The sequence below is a fragment of the Odontesthes bonariensis genome, chromosome 21 (assembly GCF_027942865.1).
Source record: "Odontesthes bonariensis isolate fOdoBon6 chromosome 21, fOdoBon6.hap1, whole genome shotgun sequence".
NCBI classification, from domain to species: domain Eukaryota; kingdom Metazoa; phylum Chordata; class Actinopteri; order Atheriniformes; family Atherinopsidae; genus Odontesthes; species Odontesthes bonariensis.
Genome location: NC_134526.1, coordinates 13,173,781 through 13,199,820, shown reverse-complemented (window position 1 = coordinate 13,199,820; position 26,040 = coordinate 13,173,781). Strand labels below are relative to the sequence as shown.

General features: G+C 42.5%; 1 protein-coding gene across 3 annotated transcripts in view; it reads right to left on the bottom strand.

Annotated features, from left to right (window-relative positions):
* The window catches only part of adgrl1a (adhesion G protein-coupled receptor L1a), a 95,844-nt gene that overhangs the window by 25,693 nt on the left and 44,111 nt on the right, over positions 1 to 26,040 (bottom strand). For 2 of the 3 annotated variants that reach the window (XM_075454761.1, XM_075454762.1), the window contains exons 3-5: positions 13,284 to 13,497; positions 11,954 to 12,063; positions 5,888 to 5,902 (exon numbers count right to left, since the gene is read on the bottom strand). In XM_075454761.1, coding sequence (XP_075310876.1) covers positions 5,888 to 5,902; positions 11,954 to 12,063; positions 13,284 to 13,497 — 339 coding nt within the window. The remainder of the gene's footprint in view (positions 1 to 5,887; positions 5,903 to 11,953; positions 12,064 to 13,283; positions 13,498 to 26,040) is intronic. The other variant, XM_075454763.1, reaches the window with a different exon arrangement.

Below are 26,040 nucleotides of genomic sequence, written 5' to 3'. Positions count from 1 at the left end.
TGGAAAAAAAAATAATACAGCAATACCATGATTAAATGAGGGCAAATCAGAGTTTTTGGATTCCACTAGTTTTTTTGCCAGTGTAAGACAAAACCAACATCTGCAGTGTGGTTACATTTAACCTGAAGCTGCTGGAAATGGTTGAATTTGATTACAAAGAATGTCACAAAATTCAAAATTTAACGTGACATTAATGAATTTATGCTGTTAACTTGAATGAATTAAGTGAAATTCATTGAGGTACAGATTGGCCTTTGTTTGTTTTTCCCTCCTTGTGACATACTGCTAATTAATGTAACTCAACCAAAACTCCAGTTTTTGTTTCATATTGCATAAACGCATTTTTTTGTATTGAATGGAATAGAATTTGTGCTTTACCCACATTAGTAGTAGCACTTGTCATACACAGAGTTCAGATTAAGGCCACTGATGGGACAGTAATAAAAGTTTGGTACTAAAGCATGAATGGAGGATGGCTAAAGTGATGATGTCATGTCAAATTGTGACTGGACTTATCATACAGGTAAGATACAGACAGGAAAAAAAAAACAATATTTCATGGTTTTATAATGGTTGATATAGTCTGCAATAAAATTTACTCAAAAAAAATTTTTTTGCTTGACTCTGCTTCCTAAAAAATATTATGTAATTCAGTTAATTTCTACATCAAACCCTCCAGTCGTCTCGTAAATTGGCAACAGTCTTTTAGTCTCATCAGCCCAATAACACTAGAGCCTAGCAGAGCCTAAGGGCTAGGGCGGCCGTGGCTCAGTGGTTGGAGTGGGTCGTCCAATAAGAACCCAATAAGATCGGTGGTTTGATTCCCAATCTCGCCGCTCAAAAAGATTGATGGACTGACAGCTGGAGGGGTGGCAGTCCACCTCCTTGCTATGGCTGAGGTGCCCTTGAGCAAGGCACCCCATGCTCCCTGGGCGCTCTTATATATGCACACCGCGTGCATGTGTTCAACATGTGCCAACCTGGATGGGTCAAATGTGGAGGAGTAATTCTGTGTTAACATTCGTGTGTACATGACAATAAAGTAATCTTAATCTTAATCTTAACTGCCATCCTCTGACATCCTCCTCCATGATCCTGCCTATCTTCCCTCCTCTCCTATACAATAAGTGTGCATTGATTTTTTCTAATAAATCGGTTGTCTTGTGGGCCTGGTGTCAAATGGGCTCATCAACTGCAACTAAGCAGTACACATGGGCCTTGAGACACACACATTCATATTCTTACTCACACAATCACATGCCAAACAGAAACAGTGGCCACGCTTCACACCCTGCAAAGCCTGCCTAGGGGGCTTCATTAAGTCCGACCTGCGTGCCGCAGCTTTCTCGGCTCCTTTTCTGTTTATCAGCTTTTTCTGTCTTTTCTTTACTTTGACTCCCTCTCTCTTGTAACTGTGAAGCGTGTAGCAGCGGGAAGCCAAAGCTGCCAAGCCCTAGCTGTAGTACAAGAGGCTATTATGACCACAGTATGAATGAGGTATTAGGCATTAGGCATTAAGCATTAGGCATAAGTCTTGCGATTAGGCATTATCCTAGTCTGGCTAGAGCAGGTTAGCTGTAGTAGAGCCATCATGGATTACATGAGAAAGATAGATTAATTGATTAATTCCTGTTTGGGTGCGGACAGAAATCTTGGAGTCATAATCATTGCAGCAAAGTTACCAAGCAGCATAGACACAACACTTTTTTTTACCCTAAACTAGCCAGATGGCTAATGAAACTTACCTTATCAGGGATTAAAACCCAGGCTGTGGCTATCATACTCTAGCCTGCCAATTACTGCCACACATACTGAGAAATACCGCTGTAATAATTGACTATTTATCTCTATAATCCCTTTCCCAGGCTCAGGTCAGCTGTTACTTATCAATATGAGGCTGTAGTATAAAGTGATGAAAGCTCCAGAACTTTCTTGAAAATAACAGCAAAAACCTCCCAATTCGTGCCAAGCACCAATTTGTGATCGACTGGTAAAAGTGAATGCTGACAGCTCGGGGATAAATTTAGACTTTTCATTTTTGTTGCTGTCTGCAATTCAGGCTGTTTTTATGTTTGATGTGACAGCAGCATGATGATGGTTAATGCTCCACTTTGATTATCTAAACACTGCCTGCCAATGATTGGCAGTGGTTGTTGAAGTCCTGCGTGGTGTTTCTGCTTTGTTTTGGATTTTCTTTTTTTTTTCTTTTTTTTGTACCAACAAGGATCTGAAGGTTTTGCTGGCCACATCTTTGCCCAGTCCAGTCCACAGTCATGTTGGGCTCACAGAACTGACTGCTGAGAGCATGCTGCTCTAATTGAATCCCCCATGTGTTATTGGCAGGTGCAGAAAGCATTCAGCAGGGGGCAGAATAGAGCATGGCATTCTAACCTCTATCCATTCAAGACAGTTAATGGGTGTTAGGGGGAAAAATACGTGCCTTGGTGCTTAGGGAATCTCCCGATGTTATGTTGGTGTAGTCTTTCACAGATTAGTTCATGTAGGTGTATCTTACTGTGTATGTGTGTGAGTGTGCATTTGTGTGTACGTGTGGCATTCGTGTTGGCAGAAATAGAGAAGCAGAAATAGAGAAGAAAGTGTGAAAGGGATGTGAGCGTGTTCTGTTGTGTGCGAACAAGAGGAGAAACAGGAGTGAAGTAAGAAAGAGCAAATAGGTTATTTCCTGTGAAATCAGAATTAGGAGTGAGTTAATTTGCTGAGGAGTGACAAATAGTGACAGAAAGAAGGAAAGAGAAGGGAGGAGCTCCCATTGTGTTTCCGCTTCCTTTTAGACTATATTTGGTCAGGTCTTGGGAGTAAAAACACAATACAACACCAACAGCCACACAAAAACATACACACATAGGACACACATTTTTAGACAAGACATGCAGGTGCACACTGTTCAGACAGTGGAAGAGGCAAGTACCAATGTGACACCTTTATCAACCCAAACATTCACCCCAGAGAATACCTTTCACTGAGACCAAAAGCAGACAACAGCAAGAGATTCCATATCTTATCAAAGTCTTATCTACATCTGTGTGAAGCTGACACTGAGTGACAGGGAAGTTGATCAGGACATGGTTGCAGAGACTACAGAAAGCATACAGTATGCGAAACAGGAGCCTACACTGTACTGATGGACTAATGCTTGAGAGATGAGGTAACAGCATGGCTGTAACAGTAGCCGATCTCACCACCGCCCTGAGTGTCTCCTCTAATCCCTCCCACTCTGAGTCACATCTCCCACAGATACTGTCTAAACACAATGCTTCTGGAACCAGCTGCTGTATTTTATATTCATAACCACCTGCTTCACTCAGTCACATCTCTGTTCTTTGACTTTAACATTGCAGTGACTTCTACATGTACAGTCAATCCTTGCACTCTTCCCTATCTCCTTGTGCCGGTTAAAAAGGTGTCTGCGCTGCCTTGGTCATGTGACTGTCCTTGTGTGTGGTGGGTCATTCCTAATGAGGGGATGCTGACTGACTCATCGTCTCTATAGCAACTGCTTTTCCTCTCTTTTACCATTCGCAGCCGTTCTTTGTGGCTCACTTTTTTCAAATGACTTATAGAGCGCTGCTTATACAGTACGGGGTTTGGTTATGTCCTTGTATTTTTGCCTCTTCTCATTAAAATGTAAACAAACTGGAAGAAAGAAAAACACTTGTTTGGTCCTGTCAGCCTTGAAAAAGGAAATACTGGGAGGATGTGGCCACTGAACACTGCCAGACTGCCAGCAAAAAGGGTGAAAAAAGGGACAGAGGAAGTGATGGGATAGGAGACGCAGCTGATGGCAACACAGCCTTAAAATAGCCTGACAGGTAGGTTGACAGAACATAGGAAAATTATTGAACTGTAAACCATCACTACATGATGTGCATCTTCCCAAAGCCTATCTTTCAGCGTGCTTATCAATTAGTGAGAATTTGACAAGTTCTGAAAGGCATAACAAAAATTTGGAATATTAATTCAGCCATAAACAGACAGAAGAAACATTTTTATCAACAGTGGATGAATGGACTATGGTGGACATGGGGCAGGAGTGCAGACGAGGGTTAGGGGTTTTTACTTTAATGTTAGTGGGAGGAAGCATAGTGAATAAATTTAATCAGGTGGATGAGGTGGAGGGAGGAGGAGTAGGGTTTGTAGCTTTTTATTCCACAACTGGCAGAGAGAGTGAGCTAAAACGAGCACTTGCGGTGGGAGGAGAATGTGATACAATGATCCATGTCCATGAAAGCCACCAACACATCAACAGACAAAGGGGTCAATAAATCAGTAAAAGGCAACCTCAGTAAGAGTTAATTCCTTCAAGATAAACATTTAGCCTTGGTGCCAGGGAGGGGAACGGCTGAGAGTGAAACAGATGTGAGTAAGGTGTTCAGAGAAGGTCGAGGAGGGTGGGGACCTGAGAAGGGAGTTACGTCTCATTGGAAATCTGTTCTGACCTTGAATCAGGTCAAGTATAGCTTTGCTCTTTAAGAATCTTGTGATTGAGGTGCCCGGCCATGCTGATCGAGGCTCTTTAAAAGTGCTTGTGGCAAGGCCCAGGCAGCATCAGAGAAGCCATTACAAGAAACTGAAGGGCTCCCTGTAGAGGATACACCTCCTTCCTCCATCCCTGACTTTCTGCTTAAACACAAGATGAACCATATGGCAGGGAGGGATGTAGAAAACGTATTTGGCATGTGGGGGTCATGGGACATATTTGCTATACAATTACAATAAGGAAAGTAAAGAGGTGGCCAAGGTAGGGAATGAAGAGAGAGTGGGAGGAAGAGAAGTGTAAGATTTGCTCAGTAGAGCCTGTGGCTTCTTGTGATGGTCTGATGTGATCTGAGAGATAAATCAATCAATGAAAGTCAGGAGACAGGGAACAAGAGAAAGGGAAGATGACAAACATAGATTAAAAAATAAGCAGTAAGTAGGGGAAAAGTGAAAGAGAAAGAGTAAAATGGAAGTGTTAATAATTGAAGAAAATGAAGACGGACACAATGAGCGAAGGACATTGAAGTACCTGAAAATGGGATATTGTGAGTGATCTGAAAGCAGCTTTGCTCCGTTACTGTGATATCTTTACACAATACTTTTGCTTTAATATTACAACAACAAACTTTGAATTGGTCCTGAGAAATAAAAAAAGAGGGAAAGAGATGTAGTATTGAGAAAAAGAGAAAATGAATAATGTAACGGGAGATAACTTTTTTTCTTGGATCTGCAGGGACAGATAAATCAGAATAGTGAAATGAATGGAACACTACTTAAAGAATATGATGAAATCTGAATAACAAGAAATGGCAATTGTAAAGAGCGTTTGGCAACAGTGTCAAGATGAAAACTATTTTTTGAGAGGGAGGGAAGAGAAGCGGAAAGAGAGGCCATCCATGAAATGATATGAATGTATGTTGAGTGTACAGTAAGGCTGGATTGTGTCTCTTTTTTAATACGAAAGGAATGAGGTTAATTTTTCGTTTATCTCTCATAGAAACTGGACTGAACTTCAATGATAATTTTTTTGTGTGTCTCTGCAACTGTGTGCACACATGTGTGTGTGTGTGTGTGTGTGTGTGTGTGTGTGTGTGTGCGTGTGTGTGTGTGTGTGTGTGTGTGCAGGTCAGGCTTGATGACATCAGAACCAAGGAGGAAATCTAGAGGGATTTTAGAGTTTTGGTTACACGTCAAAGATCGGTAGAAAGAGAAGGGAAGAGGAGGCGATTAGAGATCGAGAAAGAAAAGGGAGGGAGATCAACATCAAACATGACCACTACACAGGGTGCTGGGTTAGGAGGGAATATGGGGGGGAGGGAGGAGGAGGAAAAGGAAGAGGAAGAGGGAGGAAGGGGCGAGCTGTGGTTGTTATGTTCATTGTGGTCTTTACCTTTTTGATCCACTTCTATTCAAGCATCGGAAGAAGGAGAAAGAAGGAGATAGAAAGATAAAAGAGGAGGACAGTAAGAAGGAGAGAGGGAAAGTAAAAAGAATGAAAGGAAAAACAGGTGCAGGAAAAAAGAGAAAATTGAGATTAAATAAAACGCTGTCCTTTCTCTTTCTCTCTCTTGTTTAAAGCAAGTTATCTGTCTCTTATGGTTGGCTACTTAGAGAAAGGATGGCTCGAATGGAAAATGAGACGGGAAAAATGGCCTAACCTGGGTTTAAATGTATTTTCATTTAATTTCAGATTCATCAATAATGCCCCAACAACACAATACACCCCCAACCACACACTCTTGAACCCATCTCCACACATCTTATCGCAGTAGCCCCCCCCCCCGTTTCCCCTTATACCCAAAGTGCAGCTCCAGGAACCTGGTGGAAAGAGAAACCGAGGAAGCGCTTCAAACTGTGGTTTTTTTCTTCAGCTGTGGACGAAAACAAAGAGTGAGAAAGGTTGAGAAAGGGTAATGATAGATGGAAGGGAAGTGATGAATATATCTATGTATGATCAGCTGTCCAAAAGATATTTGAAGCCTTCTTGCTTCCTCCCTCTCCATGCATAGCCTGCGTTGACATTAGAGCAGTCTCTTCATCCAGAGAAAGCTGTTCTTTTGGCTTTGCTCAATTTACAGAGTCAGGATGCCTGCTATAGAATCCGGCAAAAACACTCAACCCATCGACCATCCAATCAATGGGGAGCTGCTGGCTAGCCTTGCTGAGAGCGGCTCATCAAAGAAAAACAGAACAAACAACAGGGGAAAGGGAGGGCTTGACAGAGTGGAACGCCTCAGAAACACAGAGACCAGGAGACACAATTGTGGAGTGGGGAAGAAAAAAAGAGGGTAAAGACAAAAGAGGATGAGAGAAATGTTTACAGCAGGCTCATTACACACAAATCAATAGGTTGGTGTGCTGAATCACAGTAAGGCCTCAGCTTTCATGATCAGGTGAGGCTTGGCTTTCTGGAAAGCCACGATCATGTTTGAAACTTGTTTGTGCCACAGCATCCAGGGAGATCTTTGAGCATCTGGAAACTAAAGGATGCAAAAGCAAGGATCTTAGCTCCACCTTTCACATTACAGCAGTGGCACTTGCCTTTCCTCTGTAATACTGAGATACAACTGTCCATATCTCTTAGGAAGGGACTTGTCAAAAGGCACATGGCTGGTGGATCCCCACTGCGAGCGTGATCACGGCGTGTGTGTTGTGGGATGTCTGGTGTCTCTGGGGAGCCCTGTGAAATTGTCACAACACCTTTCAGGGTTGTTCATTGGGACCGAAAAAAAGTATGAGAGAGAGAAAAAGAGACATGTACAGAGACAAATGGCAAGCAAAACAAAAAGGAAAAAAGATTGCTAACAGCAGCGGCCTGAACTGTTGGGGTATGGCCTCACACCTTGGCATAGGCGGGATCAGTATCAGCAGCCACACAGATCATCTATCATCTAATGCCAAGATCAAACTGGACAAACACACACCATGTAAACTGGGGAAATGGGAGCCATTATCAGCCTAGAGTGGTAAGCATGGGAAAACATGAGTGCAAGTACTGTGAAGCTGAGGCAGTGGGAAAAGAGCGTTATGTTCCTGCCACCAACAGTGAGTGCAATCATTAACTCCAAGGTTACTGGAGGAAGAGACTGACCACAGAACATACAGAGCTTTTATCCTCACTGAACCAGCTGCAGGGAGGGTGCATGGGACACCAGAATTCAACAGAGGCAAAGCCCCTGCACATAAATCTTTTCTATATGTTTAAGTAAACTGCTGACTGCAGCTTTCACGTAAATTTGAAGCAAGAGTCTTTGGAGAAAAAAAAGCAATTCTATAAATTCTCAACTGAATATGTTTCTGTAAATATGGGGGAAATGGTGTGTGATGCACAGCAGAGGCATGTGGACAGAGATAGAAAGGGGAATAAAACTTCTTCATTGCTGTGGAGAGAAAGAATAGAAAATAAGGGAGATGGAAGACTTCTGTTGACTCCATTTCTTCTATTGTGGGTTGTCCTGAAAAATAAAGTACAAAGCACAAATACACACAATATCATCACTCATTCCTACAATCACACAACACAAACAGAAAAAAAAAGAGAGAAACTCATCAAACTGTCCTCTTGGTGAGCTGAAGGTTAGATTAAGGCCACCTTGGTTGTTTGTCTGATTCATTCAGCATTTTTTTTCAGGGTTCTATTGAGAAATAAGCCACTGCCCTCTTTCCCGTTAATCATTCTGCTCAGTGCTCTCTACAACCCTATCAATTACACCCACACTAATGAGTACAGCTACAAACACACACTGTCAAATACACACACATATTGCGAGAGTATTGTAGGACAACTTTGCATTCTCAGTCTCTGAGAGATCATGTGTCTCTCCAGCTTTTTCTGCCCTCTCCCCTCCATTTTTTCAATCTGACAGTTTCCATTTTTCACAAAAAAGAGTCATTCCTTTCCAAGGCCTGAGCAAAGCCTCCTGCTACTCACTCACCAAAAATTTATGAGCCCCATGTCTAATGATGTCTCTATACATATTAATAGAATTTCATTTTCAGCTATATCAAAGTGTTTCCTCTCCTCCCCTGAAAACTTGTCATGCCATTATTCCTGCTACTGACAAACTCTTCCAGACAAGTCAACTATCATTTCCAGCGGCTCTGTGCCCAAAAAGCAATGTCTTGTAATGAATAGGCACTGCTGAATACATTTGTAGAGAAGAATCAATTTTAGAAAGCGAAACAGTGGCAGAGTAGCAAAATATGAATGAAACAACAGAAGAATATGCAGTTAAGCTTTGAAGAATCACCACTCTACAGCGATTTCAGAAATATACAATGTAGATATTAATAAGATAAGTCTCCGTTAACGAAACAGTAGATGTAACAGCCTCTGTAATGGCTTGAAAGGGTGGCCTCAAAAAAATACGAATCGATACTGATCTATCGCAGATTCTGTAAGAGGGGGGGCAGGTAGAGCTCTCCTGTAGACTAGATTTACTTTGATCGGCAATCGTCTGTGTTGAGACTGCAGTGCGGGGGTTCCACTGCGTCTAACACATGTTGCAGTTGTATTCATGGATCTGTGATGTCTTAATGGAAGCCAGCAGACTACAGCAGTCTATGACAGTGTGAAATGAGAGTTCAGCTGAGCCATTTTCTCTTGCTCTGTTCCAAATGGCAAAAACAACGCTACATGGCAGGGAGGCCCCTGCAGGGCTTTTTAGCTTGATGAGATATGATGTGACTTGTTGGCAGATGTTGTATTTTTACCAAGGTAATCCCACACATAGCAGCACACACACACGTGTTCCGGACTCTTGTTTGAGCTCAGCCCACAGAGTTATGTATGCATGTGTCAGCTTGGCTGCTACTGTCACCTTGCCGTTTCAGGTGACTGGCAACATGGTGCCTGTGTGACACAGGCGCCACTCACGCAGAGGACCTTGTCAAATGCAAAATCACACTTAGCCATCAACTTGGCTACACACCATCTAGTTTGCTATGACATGCAACCTTTACATATTTTCTCTCTATTGTTCGCCCTTTTGTTGAGACAACCGACGAAAAACATGCGTCAGACTTGGATGGTACCCAAGTGCCCAGCATTCCCAGCCAGACGTGAACGATGGGGCATTACCAGAGCGATTAGCAGCAGCAAATTCAATTAATCTTGACAAATCTCTGCTGAGGCAGAACTGAAGAGAGCGATGCGCCCCCTCTCCTGGTAATTAAAACTGGCCGAGTTGAGTGGCGTGTGGTGACTAGGTTTTGGGATGAACAATTCCAGCTCAGTCTTAATGTATAAGGTCGTATTTAGTTTGTCAGGCGAGTGTAAATACAAAGAGCAGCCCACAGTGTTAGCTATGTGCATACACCTGTATGCATACCTGTTTGCCAGAGTTTGTCCAGTAGGGGACAGGAGTTATTGAATCTTCACTGTTGTCTCTGACTGGCGGGACATTTCATCATAGAAGGATTGTCTTCCAAGTTTCTAAACAGTACAATACCTTATATGCAATCAAACACAGGGAGGAATAATGAAAGTCAGCAACTTTTTATTAATCCCTTTGATTGCTTGGCAGATAGCAACAAACTGTTTTGTGCAGTCAGAGGGAAAGAGAAGATTATGTTTCATGAGAAAAGAGAAATTGGTACCTTGACCCCAAGCTGGACAATAAAATACAGGGCAACAAGCTACTGCATGGCATCAGCAGGGAATTACGAGCGTGCCACTGAAGCCGGTCTAACATCGACACATATTATATAGTAAGAGGAGGAGAGGGTAGAACACACTCCAGAGGAACACTTACTGTCATTAAAAGAGCTTTGAAGAAAATACCCAAACTCTTTATCTTTGACTGGGGCCACAACCTGACTCATCAAAATCTATCAAAAGGTAAACTTAGGGCATAAAAGCACTGAGCAGATTGAGGACAAAGATTGAGAGAGGTGCCTGAATGGTTGCATTTGAGGACTTCTCCAATCTGTAAGAAATAGATGAATAAATAAGACCAACAGAGACAGTAGAAGCAACAGAATTGAATGGAATAATAGAATACTAAGAATATTATGGCCGGTTAATTGGCTAAAGAAACCAGAGGAAGAAAGAGAGTCAAAAGATGATGACTGATGATTTAAAGCCTTGGAGAGTGGATTGAAAGTAATAAAGAGAAAAGCAGAAAACAGAATAAAACGGAGAGATGAAAAGAGGCAATTCTGGCTGCAAGAGATAATAGGAAACGCATCTACGGAAAGAGTAGAGGAAGAGGAAGAAAATAAAGAAGAAAAAAAAGAAGTTAGCTGTGTGATGTGGTCTCAGTCTTGCGGCTCTCCACAACATCTGCACCTGAGGAAAAATAGAGACAATATTCCCATACCCTTTCTTGATAAAATAAACTGCATCCACATTCCAAATGAACTCATGTCCTATTGTTTCAGTCCATGACTCCAGCACCTACAAACAACCCTCCACCCCTTACTGCATCTCAATGCTGCTTTTGCCCAGTGGAAGGGAGTGCAACTGCTCCTCCTCTCTAGACAGATAGTCCTGCACACTGAGGGGATCAATGCTGTGAGTAATAATACATGAGAGGGAGGAGGGGAGACTGAGCAGAGATTTTCACATGAGCGAGGATCAACACAACATCTTATAATCCTTGCTGTGTCTGCTTCTTGGGCTGCGTGAGTGTGCTCTTGAGGAAGATTCAAAGGGAGAGAGAAAGACGCCGATTGTGTGTCCTCCATTACAAAGTGTGAGGCACACACACGTGTGACTCTGTGTTTGTAAGGGCAGGCATGTATGCAGGTCACACCTGCCACAGACTTCTGTGCAGTGCAGCAAAGAAGTCAGCTGTTACCATGGGGACATTAAAACGTGTGGCGTTGCAGGTCATGCACTCTAAAAAAGCCCTTTGCGTTATCATTTCTTTTGTGTGGTGTGGTAGACACACAACACCCCCTGCCTCAAAGTCTCACTGTGCTCAATTTTAATTTTTATTGGAAATCAGAGGGATAGCAAAGGTGTTTGGCACCAGATAAAGGTAGTAGCATGCCTCTGGGTTAATCAGTGCATGAGTGCGGGGCAGTGTGTGTTACACTGCTGTGATTTCCAATGAGGGCTGATCCCATGTTTGCAGTGGGTGTGCGTGAAGTGCTTATCGGACCCTGTGTTTCTGAAGCATCCTCCCCCATGTGAAAATCACCTTCAGCTACTGGTGAGTCACTCTGTCGAAGGAGAAAAAAGGTTTAGTGCTTGGTAATTGTGTGTGTCTGTGCAGTGTATTAGAGAGTAGGAAGAGAGAGATACAGAGGATGAATGTATGTTTTGTTTTGTCTTGATTGTGTTGATCTAGAGAGAGCAAGTGAGTGTGAATGTAATGTCATTTCTTGAGGGCTTTTGGGAGTTGAAGAGGGAGTAAGAGGTTCAGGTCAAGGAGGAAGAAGGGATGGGAAGGGTGGCGAATGGGGTGAGGGTTGGGGAAACAAGAGGGGGTGACGGGGTCTCAGTACTCACTGTAGGGAACACACTCATATTGGATCTCCAAATACTTGTAGGTCCCCGGGCAGGGGTCTGGGAACACATCTGACCCAGCAACCACCACACACTGAGTGCGATTATTACACCTGCGAGATGAGACAGACGAGGGAAGGCAGCGAGACAAGAGAGAGAAGGGGGGAAGTAAGTGATAAAAAATGATGAGTGCCATTGTAAGAAAGACAAAGAGAGGCGGTTATATATATATAAAAAAAAACATCTTCAGGCTCTGAAAGACAGAGGGAACGGTAGGGAAGGGAGTAATTTCACACTACACTAGATCATGTGACAGCTGCACCCGAGGGGAAGTTGGAAACAGGCAGGGAGGGAGAATGGAGGGAAAAGGAGAAGGATCTAGGATAGAGAGTAGCAAGGAGGAGGGATGAGGCAGAGAGAGGGCGACTGACGTAAGAGCCTCCCTCCTGGATGATTGTGAGTGGGAGCAATTAGAGGTGAGAGAACAGGGAAGGGCGAAGGGGGTGGTGAGGTAAATACTCTACACAACACACACTGGGAAAAACATTCATATACGCATTACCTCTCCATCTAAACCACATTGCTGTATGCCTTCTCGTATTTGCACACCACGAGCAACACATACACAGGAAAGGATACTCATCCGTATGCACTCACTCATTCTCAACTTGAAATCCTTTTCTATCCAGCTTTGAGCATTTCCCCCCAGTGTAGGCTTTTTTCCCTTCATATCTTAAATCTCTACTGAACTCTCTCTCTCATCTCATCATTTCCAGAAGTCTCTCTCTTTCTTTTACCCCCTCAATACTCTCCTCCATCCCCTGCTGCTTCCCTCGCTCTCCCGTGCTCTTCTCAAACTAGTACGGTGTGCCTCCATTACACGTGTGATGGATAGCTGGGAGAGGGCTCTCACTGATCTCAGCTCAGAGGGAGATGCTGAGCGCAGACATGGAGAGCAACAGTAGGAAGCTCCTGCAACAACCCCAAAGCATTTGCATTCTCATACAGCTGAGTACACACAACCAGACACGCACCTACACTACCATACAAGTAAATGTTTTGCCAAATTGCAGCAATGTTAAGCACAGAAAAAACATCAGTTTATTATCTTTTGAAAAAAAGCTAATTCGTTATTTGCTTACTCCAAGAGTTAAATTTACTTTAAAATTCAACAACATGCAGAATATCTAAATGCACCCACACAACACACCACAGAATGGAAAAAAACTTCTGGAGGGATTATGCTGTTAAATAGTATTTAATTTCCTCTGCCAATAACAGGCTCTAACTCTACGAAAACATACGTGCTAGACCTAAACAGATCAACTGTTACCTCTGTGACATTATCTTGAAGGCATCAGGCAGGTAGCACTGCACATTCTCCATCTGAAAAGGGTCTGCATCACAGATCTTGTCATCAGTGCGGCCATAGTTGGCCGTTTCAATCATGATGACATCGCTTCCAGGGCAGCGCAACTCGATCGGGTAGCCTTCACAAGCCAGCTCTCGGCGCATCAAGCCGAAGGGCATCATTGACCGGCTCAGAGCTAGAGTGAAAAGAAAGAGAGAGGCAAAGTTATTGATTATGCAATGAACCTTAATACTTTTAGGAGGCACTTTATTATTCCACCTAATTGTAAATATTATGTATAGTGTTTGACATGAGTAGGAGAAAGGAGACTTGTTCCTATTATTCACACATAAAACTACAAATAGTCTATTATTGACTCGCCTTTCACTGAGTGGTGATATTTCTGTACTGTTGATGCACACCCTTGCCATTCAGTTTCCACAGTGGAACGTTAGAGTCCCCACATTGGTATGAAGGATTTGCAGCCAATCCAGCTTCTCCAATGAGATATTGCCTTACTTGTGACACAAACTGTGAGATTTTCAAATGTTAAGAAACTCCTACACACAGCCAGGTGAAGGCTAATCGTGCTCATCTGACAAAAGAAGAAGAGCGTGTTCTTCCTGAGACCTAACCAAACTTTCCGATTTAGTCTGAGCAACGGAGGAATTAATAGTGAAAAAAAGCATTCTATAATTCTATAATAATAATAATAATAATAATAATAATAATAATAATAATAATAATAAGCTTTTTTTGTGAACTTTTGGTGTATCCACCATTTGCATAACCACTGCTGGTAATCAGTCCTCTGAGAGGAATATCAATGTACTACTATGGCTCTGTGAAGAGATGGGTCAGCAGGGACAGGGAGCTGCACAGGGTTAATCGACGAGCCAGACTGAGAGGCATGACAGAGGGCTCCTAAGAGGAGCTGAGAGAGAGAGACACTCATCCCTCAAGCTCTCTCCGTAGCTGCATTCACTTCTAACTGCTTTTACATCGAAGAAGGAGAGAGTGAATGATATGGAAGTGAGGTTGAAAAATGACCAGTTTTCCTCTGTGTTGATTCCCATGCTCGTGAGCACGAGAGCTTCTGTCCGTGGTGCTGAAATAACAAAATCCCTTTGGAAAATAACCTCCCAAGAGATGGAGTTGCATCGCAAAGTTAGGTGTGGAGCTGTCCGCTGTGCTGAAGGACCAGAGGGCTTTGAACAAGGTCTTCTTTGCAATGTCAGTAGAGAGGACATGGGCTGGCAGTGGTTATACTTACAAATCTAGACAGAGAAGGCCTAGCTCCACTTTAACACGATGAAAGTTCTTTATAAACTGAGTCTTTCATTGCACAGCACCTCCTCCCTGCCAGACTGGCTCAGCAGCAGACAAGGGCACCGAGTCAGCTCTCGGCCCCACTCGTGCTGAAACCCAAAGAGTGGGGCTAGTTTCCCTTCGTGACACTGAGCTAGAACTGCTTAAGTTTCAGACACTATCCATTCATATGGGGGTGGGGGTGGGGGGGTTCCAATTTGGGTCAATGTCAATGTCAGTCATTTCAAACATGAAACTGTGCAACATGATTCACTGCCATTGAACTTGCTCATATTTCTAAATGCCATTCATTTATGCAGCAGGGACTTCAGTTCAGTTGTGTAACTAAAGCCATTAAGGCTGAATGACTTAGCACAGAAAGACTACAGATCTTTTATGCCTCGCCAGCATGCAGTGCCAGTGCCAAATCAGAAAGGCCTAGATGCAAAATTGCATACTAATTAAAGCACACAAAGATACAAACAGCAGGCGAGGCCAGACAAACAAGCCCACACTCAAATACAAAAACCCACACAAGCAAATTAGCACATACGCAGACAAACCAGACAGATAAATGTGCATGTTCACAGTCAAACACACATGTACTTGCATACATATACTTATACACACATACCAAGTTCTGGTGTCACAGTGGGATTACAATGCGGAGTGCCAGTGTGTGGCCTTGTTCTCTTAACCACCCTGCGGTGTATTTACACAGCACTGTACAGCTGGCCAGCGATTAGAGCCATACATTATGCCAAGAGGAGAGTAAAAGTGAAGGAGGCCACCAGGAGTGATCAGACTTAATGTTCTTACAATGTAGATCAATGAAACAGTAACACTGATGCAGAGGTACAGATCACACCTTAAATGTATGTAATATGCCAAGCACAATTAATATAGTTTGCATGTGTTATTCAGGGTCATCTACTGCCACCCAAGCCCCGGGACCAGTTCTCACAAAACAGCTCTATCTGCCCATCCATTTATTTCTATTTGTACAGGATAGATTTATTAATTTCTGTATTTCAATGCAAAGTATGAACACTCATCAGCCTATGTGTTCAAGTGTAGCGAGCAACAATCGCTGTTGTGGTCAGAATATCTCCTGTGGTTTACTGCCTGGACAGTGACAGTCCAGTGCCTTTTTTTTATCATGACAAATGTAATTTGGCATAAAGGCTAAACACAAGAAACAAGCATGAGGAATCTATTGAGTCTTAATTATGTATATCTTGTTATAAAAAAGTACACAGTTGGATTTCTGTGGAATGCATGTACCGAAATCCATTATTATCTTCTTATTCTGGCTCAGCAGTATATATTTAGCCATAATTGAGCACATCTATTACCAAGCCACAACACTTGAATGTGACAGGAACCACGGTAACTAGCCTATTTCTGGCACCGCTTGCAAATCTCTGCTTCTGCAATACTGTATCGTGTTTCCACACCTACATATTACAAACCGATGCAAACACTTTTTGACAACTGGGAGGATTAAAGTGGATTTCATGATGTAAATACAGATGGATGCACCTCTGATTTATGCGGAGATTTTTGAATGGTGCATTCATAAACAAGCATGGAACTCAACTTGAGAGATTCAGTGTGCGTGTGTGGTGAGTGTCAGCCAGATGGCCCAAGGCCTAGCTGGAGTTGCGACTGGCTCTGAGCTGAGATGAGATGAGCAATGGATAAGCTTGGACAGGCCATGGGCTACGATTGTCCTTCACTCTGCAGGAATCCATTAAGGTCTCAGAGTCTCTTTAACTGGCAGACAGACACAGACACACATAAACACCCGTGGCCATTTAGTTTAGCCTGTCAGACTCATAATAGCTGAATGACAAAGTGTCTTTCTCAGCAGCAGCCATATCTATAGGTGGATGTAATCCCTCGCAGTGAGACTACTCATTTCCCTTGGTATATAAAACAATTAATATTCGTCATCTAAGAGAAATTGTTACCAATCGTCACACAACCTGATAACCAGATGAGTGAATTGAACACAGTAATTATACAAGCTTATTTGCATGGACCTGGTGGTGTGCAAGAGACAGAGGTCATACACACCACTGACAGGAACCTGGTGTCACTCCAGGGCAGCTGGTGTGAGCTGGTCTGAACTGGATGGCTTCAAAATTCAAGCTCCATTCAAATTAAGAGCAAGCGAGAGAACTGATTGGATTTGACTTATTATCCTCACACAGTAATTAAAGCCTGAGGGTGAATGGATGCTTGAAACAATAGAAAAGAAAATTACTTTTCACAAGCCAGAATATTGTTGCTAACTCATCCTTTATCCATAATTTTTTAGTCTCTAGACATTATTTTCATGTACACAGATGTATAAGTAAGGTATAATGCCCGACAAGGTGTCCATTATTAGAAATGAATGGATAACGCGGAACCTCACGATTTTAACTCTAAAACACATTAAAGTATGAATGATTGATTTAATATTTATTTCTTTCGTAAGTGACCATGGTATGAGCGGGATAATGCCCTCCGAGGTGTCCATTATCAGAAATGAATGGACTTCGCGGAAGCAAAGTCGGTTTCGCATCGAACGGTTCACGCCTCCGCGTCGTCCATTAATTTCTGATAATAGACACCTCGTCGGCCATTATCCCTTACTTAACCCAGACCATGGTATAATCCCAAATTAAAGTAGTCCCAATTTAACTGATTCGATGATGTGACCTGCAACCAAAACCTGTGATACATTTTTTGCAAGTTCAAAAAGTAGTTTTACTTTCCACTTTTTAAGCTTCAGACTGACGGATTGACATGGATTCTATTCACTTCATCATGAGAAAAGCAAAGCCATAACAGTGTTTTGTAAATTAATCAAAAACAAAAGACTGAAATATCTACTTTCCAAAAATACTCACTACTTGGTTGAAGTATGTTTGGTGACAATGGCTGGATGAAGTCGTCTTCTTAGAAATCTTTTTCTAGGGACATTTCTCCCATTCCTCTTGGCATTAAGATTCAAGATCAACCAAGTTGGATGAGGTGCATCGCTGCACAGCCATTTTCAGGTCTCTTGAGAGACAATCTTACAGGTTAAGCTCCAAACTTGATTTTAGGACTTTTACAGAATTTTCCTAAAGCCACTTCTGTTTCCTGACTGTATGTTTTTAGTAATCATTTCATGAAAAAGTAAACTTTCTCCCAACTGTGAAAATTTTGCACTCTGGAAAAAGTTCTTCATCAGGATCACTACATATTTCTAAATTATTTTATTCTTTATCCTGACAGTCTTACAGACAGACACTAACATAAGCCCCTTTCACACTGCCGAATAACCCGCGTTTAATTCGCGAATTTAGCGTGTCCGCTGTTGTGTTCACACTGCCGACCCGGGCTGCCGCGTCAACTCGACTCGCCTTTCGACCCGCGTCGGACCCTAGTCTTTTTGTCGAGCCGAGTTTGATGTGAACGCAATCGACGCGGGTCGGACGTGGGCGTGGCGTGACGTGAGGAGTTTAAAATACAGAATGGACAGCTGATTCAGAACAACAGCGACAGGTGAGTACAAGTTTTAATCTGTTTTAGTCTACATCAAGTTGGAGACATTTTTTAATATGGCCAACTGGGGAGACAAGGAGGTCCGCGAGCTCCTCAGCCCCCGAACAGAGGACGTTATTTTCCGCCACATTTCGGGGACGGTGAAATATGGACCTCTGCTGGAAGGGCTGGCGAGAAAGATGGGAGAGCGCGGTTTCCCACGCACCGTAAAGTAACATCTCCATGAACTGCATATACAATTGCATAAACGATATCTCAAGGTGTCCCGCCATCGTTTGTTTGAAAAATTTGATGCAGACAGGTGTATTTAACCCTACCTCCGACGCATGGCTTGTGCCTACGTCATTGTACACGCCCAGCATTTTATGTATTTCGTGTGACGCTCTGCCACTAGGCAACGCCCCCTGAACTCGGCTTCAGGCGACACGGGTCACCCTGACACGCCAAGCGTTCACATTGCTCAACGCGGGTCGAAGGTGCAATTTGGACCCGCTAAGGTAGCGGGTCGCAGTGTGAAAGGGGCTATAGATTGATGCTGTCATCACCATATTTAACTGCAGAGATGTTATCAATAATCTAATGTTTACTGCCAACTGTAGTCTTTCAACACAAGCAGGAAACTACAGCCAAACTGTTCAGTTTTCATTTTATCACATCAGAAATTTGTTTCCCCTGTGGTCTGAGGGTGATTAACTTTTTGACAAACTCCCCCCTAATCCCTTTTTATTTTAATTGAATTTTTCACTTTAAAAAAACAGTTTTTGCTATGTCACTGTTGAGGCTAATAAAATTATTAATTGAATGCATATAAAGATAAAGTCAGGCAGCACAATGGTGTGGTGGTTGGAACCATTGCCTCATAGCAATTAGGTTCCAGGTTCAAATCCCAGCTGGGGCATTTCTGTGTGGAGTTTGCATCTTCTCTCTGTGTACATGTGGATTTTCTCTGGATACTCCAACTTCCTCCCACCATCCAAAAATAAGCATGTTAGGTTAGTTGGTGACTCTAAATTGTCCCAAGGAGTGAGTATGAGCGTGCACGGTTGTGTGTCCCATTTGTCTCTATGGACTGGCAACCTGTCCAGGGTGAACCCTTCCTCTGTATCCCTAACAGCTGGGATAGGCTCCAACCACCCCGCAACCCTGAATTGGATTAAGTGGGGAATTAAGCAGAAATTGATGACATTTTAGTTCACATCATGAATAGACAAAGAATTTTCTTCACTGAAACATTACCAAAAACTTCCCATCGTCAGCAAAATGCCAAAAAGCACCATGATTTCAACAAAGTGCTTTGATAATTTGACCTTAGACTGTGTTATTGCTAAAGCTCTATAATGTGTTTTCTCAGAAATAATTGAGTGAAAAGGCTTGGCCTTGCAGGTTGCCAGCAACTTTGCAATTGAGTCACAAAAGGGGATTATACAAGTGGAGCTCTGTGGCCCTGTGGCAGACTTGCTAACTGGCAGACTGTCTTTTGGGGCCCAAAATGTGATCAGCGCCTCTTAGCCCCTATGTCTGTTCCAGCAGTCATCCCTTAATGCCAACCATTAGCACAACACAGAATCATAGTGCCACAGAACATTCTCATCAAGCAGCATCGGTAGTTGAGAAACTGGTCATACTGCAGATGAGGTGGGATTCTTGTTATATCACAATCTTTAAAATGAACTTTAAGTCAAGGCATGTGAGCTAATAGGCAATTATCTTTCTTTTGCCCAGATGTAGAATTGAAATATTAAAATGATACTGCATATATCTACATATACCTTCATCATTAGCACTGGCTAAAATGGGGGTAACTCCTTCATGGTTTTCAGGCTTATAAGTAAAGCTGCAAGAAAGAACAAGTAATTTTACAGTCACTGGACAGAACTGAGAGGTCTCAGTGATGGGAATCCCTCTCTGGCTGAGAATCAAGGTGTCCAATTTCTACAACACTTTATCAGCTTAGCAGTGCATCTTAGCAACTCACTTAGCACTGCGAGTTAGCGTAATGACTTGCTGGAGCATGGCCTGTCACCACAGACAAGCTGAGGCGATGCGGCCAGAACTGTCAGAATCAGGCAGCTTTCAAGCTGAGAAGTTGTGACAAAGTGACACTCTGAGACAAACCTAAAGGCCTAACATGACAGTGCAAGGGCTGGGGGCTGAGTGAGCTTCTGGGATAATGTGTGTGTGCGGAGGGGGTGTGTGGGCACGTGTCTGTGCGTATAAATGGAAGGACGTAGCACTGGCCTCAAAGCTAGGACACTCTCATCTCTGACCCCTCTGCCTGTCTGCTACTTGCAAAGAAGACAGAGAAGATGAGATGAGGAGTGACTGTATGGGGAGTCACCAGCCTTGCTATAAGGTCAGAACACAAAACAGTGCCAAAATGATACACATCCTCTCTGATGGAGCCGAATCACACTAAACACACACACAGGGAGAAATAAAATGACAGCGCAAATAAGACGGTAACAATTGAAAAAGATAGAAAACTTCAAAAAAGAAGCTGGCAAAAGATAAGTATAAGAACGGTTCTTTGTGGAGGTTCAAGGTCACCAACATAAAAAGATAATGGGCAGACAGATTTGTGTTAGACCTTCTTAATGTTAGGACTCAACAGCCCAGTCCTCAAACTGATTTGAATTACACCTCAGCCCATAATATTACATCATTCACAAAAGAACTTAATACACACCCCTCTTGCAACACATACTCACTACAATGTACTGACGGACATTTGTAATGATGTACATTCACGCAAGTTTTCTTGCAGGCAGATAGACACAAGCGCTAACCCTCATCCATCCTCAACCTCAAGAGTTCCCAGTGTGTGTTGACAAACTTTGCTCTGGGGGGAACTTGCAGGCAAAGCAGAGGGATTAAGATTGGCAGTGAAAAAGCCACTGAGACTCTGAACAACACACACAAGCACACACACACAAATTTGTGAGGGAGGGCGAGACTAGATGTGCTCATACTGTCAAACCAATTCATTGCTGGTCCTGGCATCTAATTATGCAATAAAAGTGGCTCAATGGAGGGGAAACAGTGTAGCCCAAATAAAATTAAAAAAAGTAGGAGATTGACTAGGTGTAAAGTATTCTTCATCTCCCTGGGGAGAGGAGCTATGCTACAGGGCCAGCACAAGTCTATTCTGTCCTCTGTTTCCACCACATATAGCAGGAGGCAAGCCACCAGACAATGAGTCAGACCTAGATTCATATAAATACTGTGGTGGAGTAAAACTGCAGGTGCTGCAAGCAAACAGTCAGAAGGGTGAGAAATGGATCAAAGACAGAGAAGCAGATATACGGAAGCGTAGAAGATGGTGAGAGACGAAAGTAATGAGAAGAGAGAGGGAAAGTGAGAGATACAGTGTGGAGCAGAGAGGGTGGAACAGCTGTCAGAAAGATGTGTCCATTTGGAAAAGTTGCAAGTCGCATCCAGAGACCTGTTAGGAGAGATGAGTGTCAAAGCCCAGCTCTGCCACTACATTAGATACTTAATTAACCTTCTTATACACTCAGCCAAAGGTTTGGACATGGCAGTGTGTGTATGTGTGTATTTTCACAGTGAGTGTATGAGCTGATCGATCTGCTGCCAGTGTATATAGTTACCTAAACTGTGTAGTATTTTGGGAGCTCTTGTTAATCAAAAATGAATTTGGCTGTAAAGCCCCACATAATTTCTATAATATGTGCATGCCATCTAATTCACCTGTAGTGCAATGAACTTTGTGTTTTGTCTTTCTCTCTTCAGTACCATCCCTCAATCCCTCATCCAATTTATTCCACTCGCAAACTCTCATTTAGCCTCTGTACAAGTCCTGTGCACCCTCTCCTTGTTCTCTCTGTCTAAATTTCTCTTCTCTCCCATCCCTTCAGTTCCAGTTTTTTTCCATCTTCACTTCCCATTGTATTAAATTTCTTTATTCTCTCTCACTGTTTTACTAGCCTCACCACTCTCATCCACCCCTCCCTGCATATTTCTCTGTTTTTGCCCTTGGCTGCTAGCCTTAAGCTGCTGCTCGTAATTATCAATCTGCATTTAAAAAAAGAAAATTGGAGAAGCTAATGCACACATTCTTGGGCACATGGCACATATAGGCACTTCTGAGTACACTCTCAGACCAGCAGCCTCTGAGAGTCCTTCACGGCTACAAAGCTTCAAAGTTACACAGCAAGGCCGGAGCAGAAAGAGTCATCACACTGCTGCACAGGCAAGGACACAGTCTTTTCTGTAATCGGTTGTTTGCAGTACAGAAATCAATGTACACAAACTAACATGTCCCTGCACACACACAGCTACAAGTAAACACAAACAAAATGGACAAAAACACACTGGCAGTAACGCTGTGAATGAATGAATAAACAAAAAAACACAACCCCTGTACACAAGTGCAGACACATGAGAGAAGCCTGCGTCATCTTCAAAGGGAGGTTGAAGAGAACAAACCGCCACTCTGCTCAGGCCTCTATCTCTTTTTGCCCAACCACCCCCTACTCCCAATATATGTTCAAAGGCCATCCATTAACCTTTCACTCACACAGGCCTTTCTGTGATCTACTGCTCACAGCCAAGGGCTTTGAAGAGCACAGCAACCCCGGGCATCAGTGCGAAGAGGGAGGCAGCAAAGGAGGGATGACAGAAGAAAGACAGAGGTAAAGCAGAGTGATAGGAAAGAGAGAAGAATGACAGCGAGAAGAGATGTGTGCTGTTAACAGATGGTGGGCAGAGGGTAAGGAAAGGAAAACAGAGGAGGTGGGAGGGTTAATCTCAAGAAGGGGGGCTGGATATAATGTGGGGGTAGAGTGACAGGCTGGGGAGGGTTAAAATAAGGAGAGAAAACAGTGTTGGAAAAAGGATAAAAAGGGAGAGGGGGGGGTGTAGGACATCACAACATAGACAAGGGGAATAATAGCTGAGGTGTTAGGGGAGAGACAGAAGAGAGATTCGATGAAAATGAGAGGCGAGTGTTAGGACTTTGAGAAGTGAGAAGCACTGACTGTTGCTAATAAGATTTGGAAGCAACAAAAGCCTGAAAACACACAAGTGGCACTGAGAGAAACAGTATGAACAAAGGCTTTACAGCAGTTCTTTATTACAAAATCCAGATGATTCGCAAAATTCATAAGCCCCTGGATTAGCAATTAGTGTCAGTGAAGCCTGTAGATTTCATATTTATGAAAGAGGAAAAAAAATATGGTTAAACACATTAAAAGGTTATTTTTAGAAAAATTAGAGCCTTTGTTTTACCCGAAGAACACAAAACCAGCCATTTCTGATAGCTAAAAATTATGGAAAAATATAACTTCCTTGTACTGATTACATTTTTATCATTTCGGTTGTGCATAAGTCATACTTGGAACAGTTATAATACATACAATGCAACCCATAGTTGTACTGTTGTATATGGTAAAACTCCCATGTGAATTCATTGCTAAATTAACTTACATATCAGCAAGATGTAAAATCGACAGAACTGATCCTGATCACAACACTAAAGGTACCATGTAGGATGAATTAGAAATAATAAATCAGCACAGCGTTAACTGTAGCAGGTGTAGGAGGTAAGAGCAATGAAAAGAAAATGGGATCCTGACAGGTTATAACAACCCTGTCTCCAAGAAATTACGTTCATATATTACTAAACAGTTTTTCCAATTACAGAGTGGTGGCAACTGTAATCGCTGGCTGTATTATTTTCAGAGGCAACGTCATTTTGATGAAGTGCAATATTTACACACTGCGCTGAAGTTGTAAAATAATTGTGGACATATGAAGACCATGATTGTCACACCAGCAACTTCCATTCAAATCCAGCCTCGTATCTGTATTCAGGTTCATAATAAACAGATAAACAGTTTTGGAAAGATTTAGGCTTTTCTTAAATGATTAACATATTCTAATTAGAGCGGACTTTTCCTAACCATGAAAACATGCAGCAAGTTGATAAAGATAAGCATAAAAGACTCAAATGGTGTTGTACTGCAGAAAACATTTCAATTTCAGCATTTTCAGTATACTTCCTACTTGTCCACTGTATATAAAAACAAGCAAGTATTACTTGAAGTGAGGGTCTAACTGATGCAAGTTAGCTGTATTTGAACATATTTTCTGCAAAACAAGGCTGTGATAATATTTATGTCAACGACTTATTCAAAAATATCAGATTTATTCTGGTGTCACCTGATTCTGATCAACGAATGCCATGCAAAATAGTCCTTGCTCACATAAAACATAAAACTGACTGCTCAGTTTTACAGACACACTTGTCGGTAAAAAAGAGGGAATAGAACTTTGAGCTCCCAAAACATATATTGAGATAATACAATATGGTGTTTAGCAAATTTTAAAACGAGAACCTAAGTGCATGTAGCAAAGTTAGCAGCATTAATGCTTTATTGCTTCTTATCAAAATATTATTGCTCCGAGCCTGTTGGAGGATCGATTCTTATGAATTTGTGAGTAGGTCACAGTTTTGAAATAATAACTTTAATACTATAGGATTGCAGGACTGAAAGTATTCTCTCTCTCTTCATCCCAAATTCAACATTGAACTTGCTTCAGCATTGGCTGCAGGTCAACATTTCTTCAGATCTTGTTTCTGAATTCTAAATATAGCACTCAGCAGGTTCACAAAGGCATAGTTAATTCTTCATGTGCCCTCCTGTGAAAATACCTGCTTATACCTGCCTTATACAGTCCTAACGAATAGATCAGGATCAGTCTGGATCAAGACATTCTGTCACCATCAAAGGTCAGCTGAGAGACTAGGCACTTTGTTGAGAATAAGTGTAAAAACAGCTGGTCCCATATCCTTAAATAAAAGCCACTGTTCTGGGGAATAGGCACAGGAGAAAAAAGCTGAAGAGGAGGGGCAGACAGATAAAAATGTCTGCCTGTGCACTTAAGGGCCAGGGGCCTTTCCACACCACTGATCTGAGAGCAAAGGCTTAAATACAGGGGAGATGAGAACAGATTCAACCAGTCAGCTGGCACTGGCATTCAAGTATGAGTGCAACGCACAAACACACACACACACACACACACACACACACACACACACACACACATACACGTACACACATACAAACATGAAGAAACACCTACGTTTCTTGTCATGTACATATCACCACACACTCATGTACATAGTGTACATGCACATATGCAGTATTATTTGCAAATTCCCAAATTGCAGTCTGAAAGTAAATACCTACAAACAACCTTGCAACGATCCGTTTGCCACCACTAGTGCACGCAAACACTCATGCATGCACACCAATGCTTTCACTTTGCCAAATGAAAGTTCTGTCAGAGCTTCATCACACACAGCACAGCTGCCTGCAAAGCCTGCCACATTAAGCAAGCCTAATAGGCTTTCAGATCAACATCACTGGGTATGAAGGGTGGTACTTTCTCATGCATTCTGTGGAATCAGCGGGACATTTGATTTGTCGAGGTATGCGTCTCAGTCTGTTGGGGACCCTGCACACACAGGGTTGGAGGGAATTTCTACAGTGTATACAACACTATTATTATATGACTTTATTTCCTAAGGATGCTGTTAGTTTTTATTCACCACTTGAATATATTTTTTTATTTCATTTAACAAATCACGAATAACAGAGTGATTTAAAGGGATAAATACTCACAATGTGAGATCATTTTTGTGGGAAAGAGGAGGAAAGAAGTATGTGTACTAAGCTCCTGTCGCTTGGCAACATTTGCACCAAGCTGCTTCAAGATGAGGATAAATGTGTCAGAGTCTGGGGTAAATATTCTAATGTACAGCCAGTAGCAGAGTGAGGTTAAAGTGTAGTAGATTAGTCAGGAAACCGAGGGTGAGCAGGAGTACACATTAGACAGTGAAACCATGTGTGAGGCTCATGTAGGCTTC